This window comes from Mixophyes fleayi, chromosome 3 (genome assembly GCF_038048845.1).
Source record: "Mixophyes fleayi isolate aMixFle1 chromosome 3, aMixFle1.hap1, whole genome shotgun sequence".
In the NCBI taxonomy this organism is placed as follows: Eukaryota; Metazoa; Chordata; class Amphibia; order Anura; family Limnodynastidae; genus Mixophyes; species Mixophyes fleayi.
Genome location: NC_134404.1, coordinates 288,147,380 through 288,160,719, shown reverse-complemented (window position 1 = coordinate 288,160,719; position 13,340 = coordinate 288,147,380). Strand labels below are relative to the sequence as shown.

Genomic DNA, 13,340 nt, shown 5'->3' with positions numbered 1-13,340 from the left:
TTGTTGGCTGCACATCCATGCTGCCAATCTCCTACTCCACCACATCCCAAAGGTGTTCTAATGGATTGGTATTTTTGCAGGACATTGTAGTACACTGAACTCATTGTCATGTTCATGGAACCAGCTTGACAGGGCCTGTGCTTTGTGACATAGCACATTATCCCACTGGAAATAGAATTAAGAAAATGGGCAGGCTGTGGCCATAAAGGAATGCATATGGGCAGCATTAATACTCAGGTAGGCTGTGACATTTCAACAATGTTCAACTGGTATTAATGGGCCTAATGTGTGCCAAGAAAACATTCCTCACACCATTACACCACCACCACCAGTCTGCACCACTGACACAAGGCTGGGTGGATTCATTAAACATCAAATTCTGACACTACCATCTGCATTTTTCAGTAGAAATAGAGAATTACCAAACCAATCAATGCTTTTGCAATCTTCAACTGTCCAGATTTGCTGAGCAGGATTTGCTGAGCCTGTGCCCACTGTAGCCTTAGTTCCTTGCACTTAGCAGGAGTGGAACTTGCTGTATTCCTCAGTCGCTATAACCCATCCACTTCAAGGATCGACATGCTGGGTGTTCAGAGATGCTCTTCTGCATACCACTGTTCTAATAAATGGTTATTTGAGTTACTGTCCCCTTCTTGTCATCTTGAAACAGTCTGACCAATCTCCTCTGTCCTCTCTTATTAACAAAGCATTTTAGTACACAAACAAAACTGCCGCTCACTGGATGTTTCATGCTTTGTTCACCATTTGCTGTAAACAAGGAGAACAGCAGTTTCTGACATATTCAAACCACCCTGTCTGACACTAACAATCATTCAACGGTTAGATCACATTTCTTCCCGATTCTGGGGTTTGGTCTGAACAACTGAACATCTTGACCATGTCTGCATGCCTTTATGAAAGGAGTTGCCATCACATGATAGGCTGGTTGGCTGATTGGAAACTTGTATTACCAATTAGGTGTATAGGTGTAAATGTATACCTAATAAAGTGGCCCCTGAACATATGTGTAAATATATATATATATATATATATATATATATATATATATATATATATATATATATATATATATATAAATATAATCACCAATTCTGCAGCACAGCATCAGATACTTCAATATATAACATACAAACAGTAATAATACAATAGTACATAGCATAATACAGCACACCACATGTAGTATACAATGTAACAGTAACATACAGGCAGGAGTCGAAGGGAGAGAGAGAGAGAGAGAGAGAGAGAGAGAGAGAGAGAGAGAGAGAGAGAGAGAGACAGACAGACAGAGAATGAGAGATAGAAAGAGAGAGAGACACACACACAAAGAGAGACAGAGTGTGTGTGTGTGTGTGTGTGTGTGTGTGTGTCTTCTTTTAAATAATTATCTATTTTTTTAAATTGACATAAAAGTAACCATAATTTTGGAAGTTATATTGGCTGTGATAATAACGGTAAACATTTTACCTGTAGCATAACAACATTGTCACCTTCAAATGTGACAAAGACATCAGAGTCGCATTTCAAGCCAGGAATTCGGTTTTCCATCATAAAACCCTGCAAAAATAGAGGAGATAGCCTTTGTTTAATCAAGACAGAAGTTCAATAAGGAAACATTAGCTTTATTAAGACTATACTGTCAATTACCAATTAGTGATTTAGGAAACCTTCCCTGTCCAGCTGTTTGCTTTGCGCACACAAGTACAGAACACAAATAAAGGAATAATAAACTTAAAATATATTCATTTCAAACTGTTAGTAGCAGTATCCACAAATATAGAAATATAAACCTCTCAGGCAGTGATAATGGGGGAAGCACATCATCCTTCCTAAACTTCCAAACTTGCCTTTACAAGCCATCGCCGCTTTAAATTTTACCTGCAAAGTCGCCGATTTCTGGCGAGTTGAAAAAATCGGAGGATGATACATTTACCCCCAAGTCTTACACAAGTAAGTTAGTGTGACTGGTTTTATTTCCTTTTTTATTTCTAAAACTTATTGGTGCAACCTATTTTGTATGTTTCGTTATTAACTGTTTTGTACTTAAGCCTTAGAAACATTTTAGGATTAAATACATTTAATCTAGCATATTCTCCATGATTCTTTGTTAATTTATGAAGCCAAGTGAGGCTAATGCTACATGTGTATGTGACTTAAGTGTGATATATTAATAAGTTGTTTTGGTGAATGCAGGGACTCCATAGTAAATCCTTTGTGGTGGCAGAAAAGGTATATTCATTGCTAAGTGACTAAGGTGACTTCAGTCACAGCCAGCTGTTCAGATTGCTGTATCTGAGGCAGGCTTGGTGTTCATGACAACTATGAATACACTGTCAATACCCACTATACACAGTTCAATGCCCAGAATAGACAGTTCTTTGCTTATAATACACAGCCTAATAATAAAATTTCCAACATGATATAACAATGCCAAGCAACAAGCCCAACTAGATGTAATGTACCAAATAGTAAGCTCAATAAAATATAAAATACAAAACAACGTGCCAAGCAGTATGCCCTGGATGTGCCCAGCAGGATACCCTACATATCAGGTCCAGGCAGATCTGATGAATGCAGGACGTGTCTTACAAGATGCCATGGATGCTCTGAGTAGTCTGTCAGATCAGAGTGTGCCATCTCTATATTCTGCTTGGTCTCTTCTTCTCACAGAATCCACTAGCAGTGACACTATAAAGTTGCTACATGAAGCAATGTGAGAGTGTCGCTGGCTTCTAATTGGATACCACTGCTGACCAATGGGAAGCGTCAGCACCCTCCCAACAAGTCAGTGACAAAATGCTGCCAGGCCAGCACATTAAACTGGGCCTGGATCCCCAACATCTCTTTCGATCATCCTAATTTTTCTACATTTTAGAATAAACAAATTAAATTAAATAAATTACATTGGAAAAACGACTACAGACATCTGTTTTCATGAAAGACACAGATGATAGCTGAATCCTTTGCCCATAGATTCTCCTCCCTGAGCTAGGTGTGATCTTATTGTACTTTTCATTACTGGACTGAAGTACTTCATAATTAGAGGAATTCATTTCTATAGTGTTTGTATTTGCATTAAAACTAAAACACTTACTGAAAATATAATGTACAGAGAACTAGCTTAGAAGATCACCTATGATGGCAAATATATTTGTTATAGCTTTTTTGCATAGTGCTCTTGCCTATTGAAAGTAAGAAGTTCTGACTGTATCACGGTCACAGGCAGCAGCATAATAAAAACACTGGACAATTATTATTATTAATTCACAACTCATTAAAATATATTTTATGCAAAAAAACGTTTTACAATAAAAATTGTGATCAGACAGACACAAGCACTGGATCTATTGCTGATGCTGCTCTTTGCCTGGGGTTGGGGGTTGTACTTTGACGTATTTTGGGAATTTTCTTTTTTAACATTTATAAATGTTTGTTTGCATAGGGTATAATTAAATTGTATGTGCTTTTTTCTTTAATTTCCTTACAGTAAGATCACTCATGCACATTTTTCTTTTTTTTTTTTTTAACTTCGGGAGATCCCGGAAGGGGGGCGTGGCAGGAGGGTGGAAGGGGGTGGTTCTCGGTCAATTGCATCACTTTGGCCCCGTCCTCGCGACAAAATCAACATCTTCTCTGGCGGGGCCAAAATGATACGAATTGCGTCAATGAAGCTCACATCCTGCCCACTTCACTAGGAAGTGGGCAGGTTGTGGGAGAATTCCCTGCTCTCCCAGGAGACCTACATAGAAATTGGGTGTCTCATGGACATTCCGGGAGAGTTGGTAAAATGAGTAACATATGTATATAAACAGGACATGGGTTTAATTGCCACATCTGGATCCTTTACTCTTTTTCTCACAACTCAAGCCTCTTGTGTAGCTGTAGGAAGTATAAGCCTCACACAAGGTCCCCTTCTATACCTATTTACTAGTGTTCACCTGACTGGGCAGATAAGTTGGTTAACATGATTATGAGAATGTCTGAATGTTGCAGTCTACCCCCTAACAATATTAATGTTCAACAGGAAGGTGTGTGATAAAATTCTAAACAATTCAGTAATGCCCCTGCAATGGATATCACCACTGAGAAATGCGCATCCTAGTAAATTGGTAGCAGTCCTTGTACCATGGCATTGCGATGTCCCCTACCGAACTTTATTTTAATACTTTGTAAAGTGTCTGACAACGTCATTATGCTGTGTAATATGGAAGATTACAGCATACGAAATGTGTATTACACAGCATATACAAACCTGTTGAACTAAAAGCAACAACTACAAGTTCATTAACAGAACTCAGTTTTAGTTTTATTAAAAGATAAATCACAAAACTACAGCCCAACATAATTTCTGTCCTTTTCCCATCGCAGATGTTTTGAAATATTTTTTTTATTAGTTAGAACAAACCACAAAAACCCAAAATGAACACGACGTGCAGAAAGAGGTGAGGCGTAACCAGCTGTCTGTGTTGTGATGTGGAGTGGAAAATTTGAGGATAAGCAGCGGTGTCACGTGAGTATGGCAGGTTTTGGCATTTCCAACAAATAATAAAACAAATCTATAAACAGTGAGTGAGGGGGGATAAAAGGCAAGTAAAGTGCATTGTGTTTCCTCCAGCAAAATTCATTTTTAGAGGAACTTAACTTTTAGGACCTGATTCATTAAAGAGAGCAAAGCAAAGCAAGGAGTAAATTTGCACCTTGGCAAAACTATGTTGCATTAGGGGGAGGTAAATTTTAAATATGGGGACAGATTTATAGTTGGGGTAGGTCATGTCCTAGATCAACTTTAGATTTCAGTGTAAAAATAAAGCTATCATAATAAAGCAGCCAGTATTTTCCATATGTGCAAAATAATAAACTAATTTGCACCCCTTGCATTGTAACATGGTCTGTCCAGCAGCATGGCAATGTATTCAAAAAGGAACATTTATGAACCCAAAAAATGTGGACCCTCACTGCTCCTTAATATGTGCACATGAGGCTATTTGTCCCATAGCGCATTTCAAGTTACATACCCACTTCACAGTCTTGGGATGTGCCTGCACCTAGCTAATCGCTTGGAAATGGGCACAATGTAACCAGTGCAACATCAGTCCAACATTTTCACACTTTAGGATCACTAGCTTTATTGATTTCCTTGATGCTTACATTTTTCTGCTACAATATTGCTCAGTTCAGCCTCAATTATAACTAACAATAATCCTGAGCATGAAGAGCCCCCAAATAACAGAATGCCTTTCTGTGGAATGTTGTCAGCTATGCTGACTGGATGACTGTTGCAGCTTGTCCAATCAGCTGCACTAATACCCTTCCTCAAAGCAAACATCTTTATACCTAGAGAAGCATTATATCAGGAATCACAGATATTGTGTGATCTTTAAGTAGCTCAAGTTTTTCCAACCCATGCCCAGGTTGCAGAGTCTAATATGACGACAGTATTCACCAGGAACTCCTGCAAGTAGGAATGGGATTAGCTGTGTGTGCCACACAGGTCACGGCCACTTGGGTGGATCCTGAGCATAGTTTCTATGTGGGGGGGGTAGTCAGTAAAGGAATCAGCATGGAATAAGTGAGTGCAATGGTGACTGTGGGGGAACAGTACTGGGCAGGCTTTATGAACAGAATGCAAGCACTGAGGGATATGTAGCATCAGGGATGTGCACAGTGGAGCCAGGAATCACCGACTATAGCTCATAAAGAGATACATGCTCTGGTACCCTAGAGCTGCACACAGAACGAGTTTAAATAGAGCCCGCTGTATAAGGACATTGTGCACACATCACCCTAGGGGGGTCGCGGCTGGGAGAGGAGAACCCGGCTGTGCTGTGAAGAAGAAAATGTAATGTTCACTGGACTTACCCGGACAAATCAGTTACAGGTTACTGCAATGTGGTATATTTTAAAAAACATGCGTGGATGTTTGGTGCATATTCCACACCCATACCTATCTGCCACAACATTTAAAACCACTGACTCAAGTGAACAACATTGATTAACTTGTCACAATGGCACCTGTCAAGGGGTGGGATATATTAGGCAGTAAGTGAACAGTCAGTTCTTGAAGTTGATGTGTTGGAAGCAAGAAAATTGAGCAAGTATAAGGATCTCAGCGACTTTGACAAGGGCCAAATTGTGATGGCAAGACAACTGGGTCAGAGCGTCTCTAAAACAGCAGTTCTTGTGTGTGTTTCCGATATGCAGTGTTTAGTAGCCATCGTTTTAAAATTACCCTATTAATATTTATTCTGTGAATAATCTCATACACTTTTATCTGTATTAAAAACATTTATGTTTAATTAGTATTTATGTATTATAGAATAGTATATTATCTCATCGGGCTTAGTATTGTTACTAAATAAGATATGTAGTTTTGGGGTTAAACTGAGTCTTGTGAAGGTGGTGGTAGTCACATTCCCGTGACCCATATCACAGACATAGTAAATACCTAAAAAATAAGCCCGAATCTAATAAACCCGAAAAATAAAAAATTCAGACTTAATTTAAAAAAAACAGAGTACATCCCTGACATGTCCGCTTCAGGACTGCTATATTTAGCGATTTAAGGAAATGCCGGGACTTGGTATTGACGTCACTAATGTGTGCGACAGTGACATTTACGAAATTAAAGCGGCAATACCATCACTCGCAGCATTTACGATGTAATTTAAAGGTTAGGGTTAGGGATAGGAATTGGGATAGGGTTATTGCATTGAAAATTCTAATTCTACATTCTAATTTAATAGTAAATGCGCCGAGTGATGGGATTGCCACTTTAATTCCGTAGATTTCACTGTTGCGCACATTACTGACGTCAATACCAAGTCCTGGCATTTCCTTCAATCGATAAATATAGTAGTCGTCAAGCGGACATGTCGGGGATGTACTCTGTCTTTTTTAAGTTAAGTCTGAATTTTTTATTTTTTGAGTTTATTACATTCGGACTTATTATGTCGGTGATGTCAGCATCGCTGAAACGTGTCCAACCCTGTGAAGGAGTGTACAAATTCAAGCTCTCTCTCCTCTTTAATCTTTTAAAACTGCTCTAGTTTTTAAGGTGTTATGTTTTAGGAAGACTGAAAGTTCCCTTTTAATATTATCATGAATACAAACTGTTACCTGTGTTGATACTATAGTAATGCACTGATTGACACCGCAGGTGCAAGTGCTAATTGAGAATGAACATTGGTATAGGTAGACTGCTAATGAGAAGATGGTGCATCTTTGAGAAAGTCAGCTGCTGACTGACGAAACGCGTCAGTTTACTCGGTTTCCAGCATTTGCTACGGATAGTAATATAACTGAAATTAATCAGGACTAATTAGTATTCCTATGGTGACCACCTCTTTTGTGTAACAACAGTTACGGTATTTGTATGAGGATTCCTACTCCCTGCTATGAAACCATTGCAATTACGGCTGTATTGATAATCGGAAGAGAAGATTTCCTTTTACTTAATATCTACCGTGTTAGACAGTGTAACAGGATCTATTAGACTCGTATGAGGACCATTACACCTTTATTTTTGGAATCACTGTAACTGAGGCTGTTTTGAAAAATAGAAGAGGGGATTCCTTTTCCCTAACAGCCAACCTACCACAGTGGACTATCTAATAGATTGAGCTGTGGCTCAACACTCTGATATACTATTCTTTGGGGTGGTTACTCTGAGTTCAAAGCCTACTCTGACTACTATGTGAGATAGTGTAACAGGATCTATTGGATTTGTATGAGGATCATCACACCCTCCCATTATGGAATCATTACCACTGTGGCTGTATTATAAAAGAGAAGAGGGGATTCCCTTTCCCTAACAGCCTACCTGCTTCATTGGGTAAGATCGTTTTTTTGGGTTGTTTTTTCTTCTATTTCTAACAATTCCATAAATAAAGCTGTTTCTATATCCAACTAGGTTGGAGCACCAATCAATATGGAATAAAGTCATTGTGTTTAAAAAGGACATGCATACAGTGGACATTGTTTTTAAGATAGGCATGGACTGGCCACACACCCAGTATGATTATAATCTCTCGAAAAGCACATTAATGGAGATATAGATTATTGTTTTGACAACCAAGATATATTTCTGTTAAAGGTGCATGCATGAGTACATTGTAGTTTCTGAATCTGTTTGTTGATTCTTGTATATTTATTCAGTAATTGTTTATTATAAGTTGTTTTTCAGATATCGATAGCACAAATTGCTGTAAAAGTTAATGCTGGCTATGGTAGAAAGGTGTAAAAACACACAGTGCGTCACAGCTTGCGGCGTATGGGGCTGTGTAGCCACAAACCAATCAGAAGTGCATACAACTGGCACGTGAGGGCCAGAACTGGACCATGGAGTAATGGAAGAAGGTGGCCTGGTCTGATGAATCAAGTTTTCTTTAACATCATGTAGTTGGCCAGGTGCTTGTGTGCTGTTTACCATAGGAAAGTGGTGGCACCAGGATGCACTATAGGAAGAAGGTGAGCCGGCGGAGACAGTGTAATGCTCTGGACAATGTTCTCCTGGGAAACCTTAGGTCCTGGCAGTCATGTGGCTGTTACTTTGACATTTACCACTTACCTAAACATTGTCGAAGACAAAGTACACCCTTTAATGACAACAGTATTACCTGATGGCAGTGGCCTCTTTCAGCAGGATAATGTGCCCTGCCACACTGCAAAAATTAAAAACAAGTCAGAGCCATGGGGGCCCTACCTCGCAAATTACAGGACTTAAAGGATCTGCTGCTAAAGTCTTGGTGCCAGATACCAGAGGACCCCCTCAAAGGTCTTGTAGAGTCCATACCTCGACAGGTCAGAGCTGTTTTGTCCCACAAGACCTACACAATATTAGGCAGGTGGTTTTAATATTGTGGCTGATCGGTGTATTGTCATAAGTTATTCTTTAATTAGTTGAATAAACAATCATCTCTTTATATTTATAACATTAATATAATAAAAGACATAAAACTTCTTAAGTTACTGTCAGTGGTCACTATAATGAAATATAGATATATAAACTACCCTTTCATAAGATGTATCTATATAACTTATGCTGCAAAACAGCTTGATTCCATCCAGAGGCTAATGAGGATTAAAAATGACAGTGCTGTGCTATTCTGTAATCTGAGCACCGTCTCACAGTGTTTCTTGAGCTGTTTGTGTTGGCTGGGTCTTCCAGCTCACATCTGTTTGTAACGTGTCCTAGATTTGCAAAAACCGGAGCATAATCATAAAATCATGTGCAGAACAATATTTTAACTTCATCCAATGGACCAACATATTCTGATGCATGTTGTCTGAAAAAAAGGCACTGGATAAGTTTATTTATCATTCCTAAATATCTTTTTATAGAACTTTTTTTTTTGTTGCTGTTGAAAAGTCGAATACTTCGTGACAATACTTGAAATAGATTTCAGTGCCAATTTTTTTAAAACTTCATAGTGCCATTTACAAGGTTATATTTTTATTCCGTATTCTTTTCCAATACATTATCATGTTGTATGAAAATATAATACAAGATCGGATGTCTTCAAGGGTCCCCTCCAGTGCACAAGAATTGGATCCCAGGGGAATGCCCATTTGGGGAATCATTTTTCAAATGACATTTCCTAAAAATTGGTATATAGTCTATGGGGGAGATTCAATTGCGGACATCACCGAGATGTGCGGCTGTGCACATTGATATCCACTACTGTAGGAACCAATACTCATTCTTATGCACACCTCGAACTGGGTGCGAGAAAAATTGAGCGGAGATTCCTGCCATAACATCACTAAGATGTGTCTCCATGAACGTTAAAGAGACACATCGCACTGAAGTGAATCTCCCGCTATGAATCCATATCATATTTAGTTATCTTAGTTTTTTTTTCTATTTACTACTGTACAGTAGTAAATAAATAGGTAATGTAATACAAATACCACCATAGTTTAGAAGGTCCTGGACACAGCAATCTATGTTAATGTGATATTAATTTGCAGTGTTTTACATTAATCCTTTAGAAGAGGTTAGTGAGGGCTGTTATATTAATCCCATAGGGACACATCACCACATATATGGTATCCCTGCTTTGGAACTGCTGTCTTCAAACTGTAACTGTGTTTCTGCACTTGCTCTTCATCTTTGAAGCCCTCTATATAGATATCAGGTGACATGGCAATGTAATATTTACTTTTTCATAATCTATGTAGAAATACTGAGTCTAGGCTGGATGTCAGCACCTAAATGGCTATTCGATATTCTACTCCACGGTCATTACTTTCAGCAACAACGAAAATGTCACAGGATAATCCATCTCCTTTATACAGGAAACCACTAGAGGGTTTTGTAATAATATTCTGTACGGTGAATAAAAGTTTAATGTGGCTGACCAGCTCTTGGGAAGGCTTCATGGTTCCATGTTACACAGCTGGTGCTGACATTCTCAGAACTATACATTTATGGATTATAATTGGTTGTAAAAGCAAGAACATATTGACAACATTTACAGAATGTCAAGTGAATACTCAAGAAGGTTAAAAGATTTCTAAGGACACCAATGCTTAGAATATGTACTCATCGCATGTTCAAGACATATTAACAGCTGTTTCACACTTTCATACAAGATCTATCCAGGGCAGAAGCTGGAGTTTATGCAGTGGGGATAATACGGTGACTTATCCTTCCTAACCTGTCACTTTCGGAATGAACACTGAGTGCAAGGAACAGCAGAATTGTTTCCAATAATAATCAGAGTAGGTTTGATGACTTGCTGCCTTCTATACGAATACAACAGCCCGGGCACCGCACGGAGTGTCATATCAATTTAGCAGCAAACTGGAGAGCATGTACTGTACAATAGATTATTTAAAAAAAATAAAAAATACTCTGCATGACTGTTTTTCAAGTCATTTCAGTTAACTAACTGCCAATTTGTGCCATCCACTGACAACTTTAAATAGATGCTGAAGGGTGGTGCTTCTCAATTCTGCATCACTCTAAGGGGTGTGAGGCAATACTGTGCCCGATTAAAGGGCTTATAGTCTCCTAATTATTTAATAGTGTATTGCATGTACTGGTGTATTCACATACATGGATATGACTAGCGATATAACAGTTTTGGTGGCAGAGGGAGAGAGAACCTATACTGATGCTTTAAAGTTTTCTTGCACTTTATCAGAGGGGAAATTAAACAGTGCTATTTTCGCACTGTGTACGGACATTATAATAACACTAAAAGATGGCCAATAAAGGCAATACAAGGTGTTGTCAATTGTAGATCTTAAACTGTGTGGTCATTTATTGAACAAACTTGCAAACTAATAAGAAGCCAAAGCATATATATTATTCAGCTTAACCAGTCATTACAGAACAATACTTTTGTAATTGCAGCATATGGGCAATCTGCAGTAGCAGTGCATGACACATAGTATCCTAATTTTCCAAAAGAACATGCAGAACCATTGCATGCAAATACACAATGCATTGTTTTTCTAACAAAATACATAAACCACAGTTAAATTCTATTTCATTTATATTTTAATTTTACACAACATATTGTGTAGCTTGCATCTTGATGCAAACGTCAATCAGAAATGTTCCACACAACACTACAAGAGGATAAAACGTCTGGGGAATACGTAAGGAAATTATGGGCACATCTTTTAGCAAAAACAAAACTTTTAACTTTTTTTTTCTATGAGCCTTTAGGTCTTACAGAAGAGTTAAATACTTCAGTAAAAGCACATGACGGTATATTTACTAAACTGTGACTAAACTGTGGGTTTAAAAAAGTGGCATTGTTGCCTATAGCAACCAATCAGATTCTAGGGCCTGATTCATTAAGGATCTTAACTTAAGAAACTTCTTATTTAAGTCTCCTGGACAAAACCATGTTACAATGCAAGGGGTGCAAATTAGTATTCTGTTTTGCACACAAGTTAAATACTGACTATTTTTTCATGTAGCACACAAATATCAACTTAAAATTTCAGTGTACAAATAAGCTATCAAGTATTTGTGTGCTACATGAAAAAATAGTCAGTATTTAACTTGTGTGCAAAACAGAATGCTAATTTGCACCCCTTGCATTGTAACATGGTTTTGTCCAGGAGACTTAAATAAGAAGTTTCTTAAGTTAAGATCCTTAATGAATCAGGCCCCTAGTTATCATTTATTTAGTGCATTCTATAAAATGATAGTTAGAATCTGACTGTTTGATGAAGTGCACAGTGCACACTGGAAGCTAACATCATACAACACATTTATTGCATACTCAATAACCTACAATATAAGCCAACCCGCCAGGCTGTGACAGAAAAGAGTTGCATGTTAGGTGTGAACATTTTTTATAGTATCTCTATCTTTTAGAGTAACATATTTTACTTTAAGGCAGTAACCACAATTCCCTTGCAAACACGCCCTAGAGCTGACCACTACTAACAAAGATCACTTTGCTCTCCGATCATCTGTCAAATATACTTCTAGTCATCATAACTTGCTAAATCATTTTTCGTTATTCTACATTACATAAGGAGAGAGGAAATTGTAGGGAAAAAAATCATTAAGCCCTTTCCACAGCCAGTGTAATTCCACATAGTGTATTAACATGCTATAACTATGTACACAAAAACATAGGCACAGTGTCCAATACAAAGCTGACATACAGCATATTCAAAGATGTGTAATCAACAGATATGCTACACCACACAACAAACACCATTACCACACAATGCTTTACTACCTGAAATGCTGAAAACCCACAGCCCTAGAGTACAAGCAACCCTGGGGTTCTGTACTGCTACAGGCAATGAGCATGTGGTAGGTAATACAATAACGGTGTTCATAAATAAAATGTCTATTTCATTGTCTTTCAATTCGTATACCTCAATTAATACTAAGATAATTTGAAAGTATTTTTTTCTCCTTTGTTATGGCTGAAAAATAAAATGTTTACATAACAGCTCTTCTGTGATAATTGTCTGCATAGTGCTGTAACATTGTAAGTAAGAAACTGCAGTGGCTGCCTGCCAAGTTCTAGTGTATAGAGAAGGGAGACTTTTCACTTCTGCCTCAGTCATGTGGATTTATCCAAAGGATATATTCCAAATAGCAGTAATGCTCCCAAGAATGGCTTAATCTGCATATTTAAAGACATACATGCAGAAATCCTAAGTGCAATTAACTGCAACAGAGGGATGATTGCTCATTATGACAAAAGTACACAGTTTACAAAACCCACAGGACTAAAGTATTTTCCAACTCGATACATATCAGCTGATCTCTCCCACATCCAATATATGTATGGTTATGATGAGAACACAAGCATTTGTTCTACCAATGCAAAATAATATAT

General features: G+C 38.0%; 1 protein-coding gene across 4 annotated transcripts in view; it reads right to left on the bottom strand.

Annotated features, from left to right (window-relative positions):
- The window catches only part of ACOXL (acyl-CoA oxidase like), a 368,095-nt gene that overhangs the window by 178,579 nt on the left and 176,176 nt on the right, over positions 1-13,340 (bottom strand). For all 4 annotated transcript variants that reach the window (XR_012689756.1, XM_075203751.1, XM_075203752.1 and 1 more), the window contains exon 13: positions 1,486-1,575. Coding sequence is in view for 3 of the 4 variants with exons in the window: in XM_075203751.1 (XP_075059852.1) it covers positions 1,486-1,575 (90 nt within the window). In the remaining variant the exon portion in view is untranslated. The remainder of the gene's footprint in view (positions 1-1,485; positions 1,576-13,340) is intronic.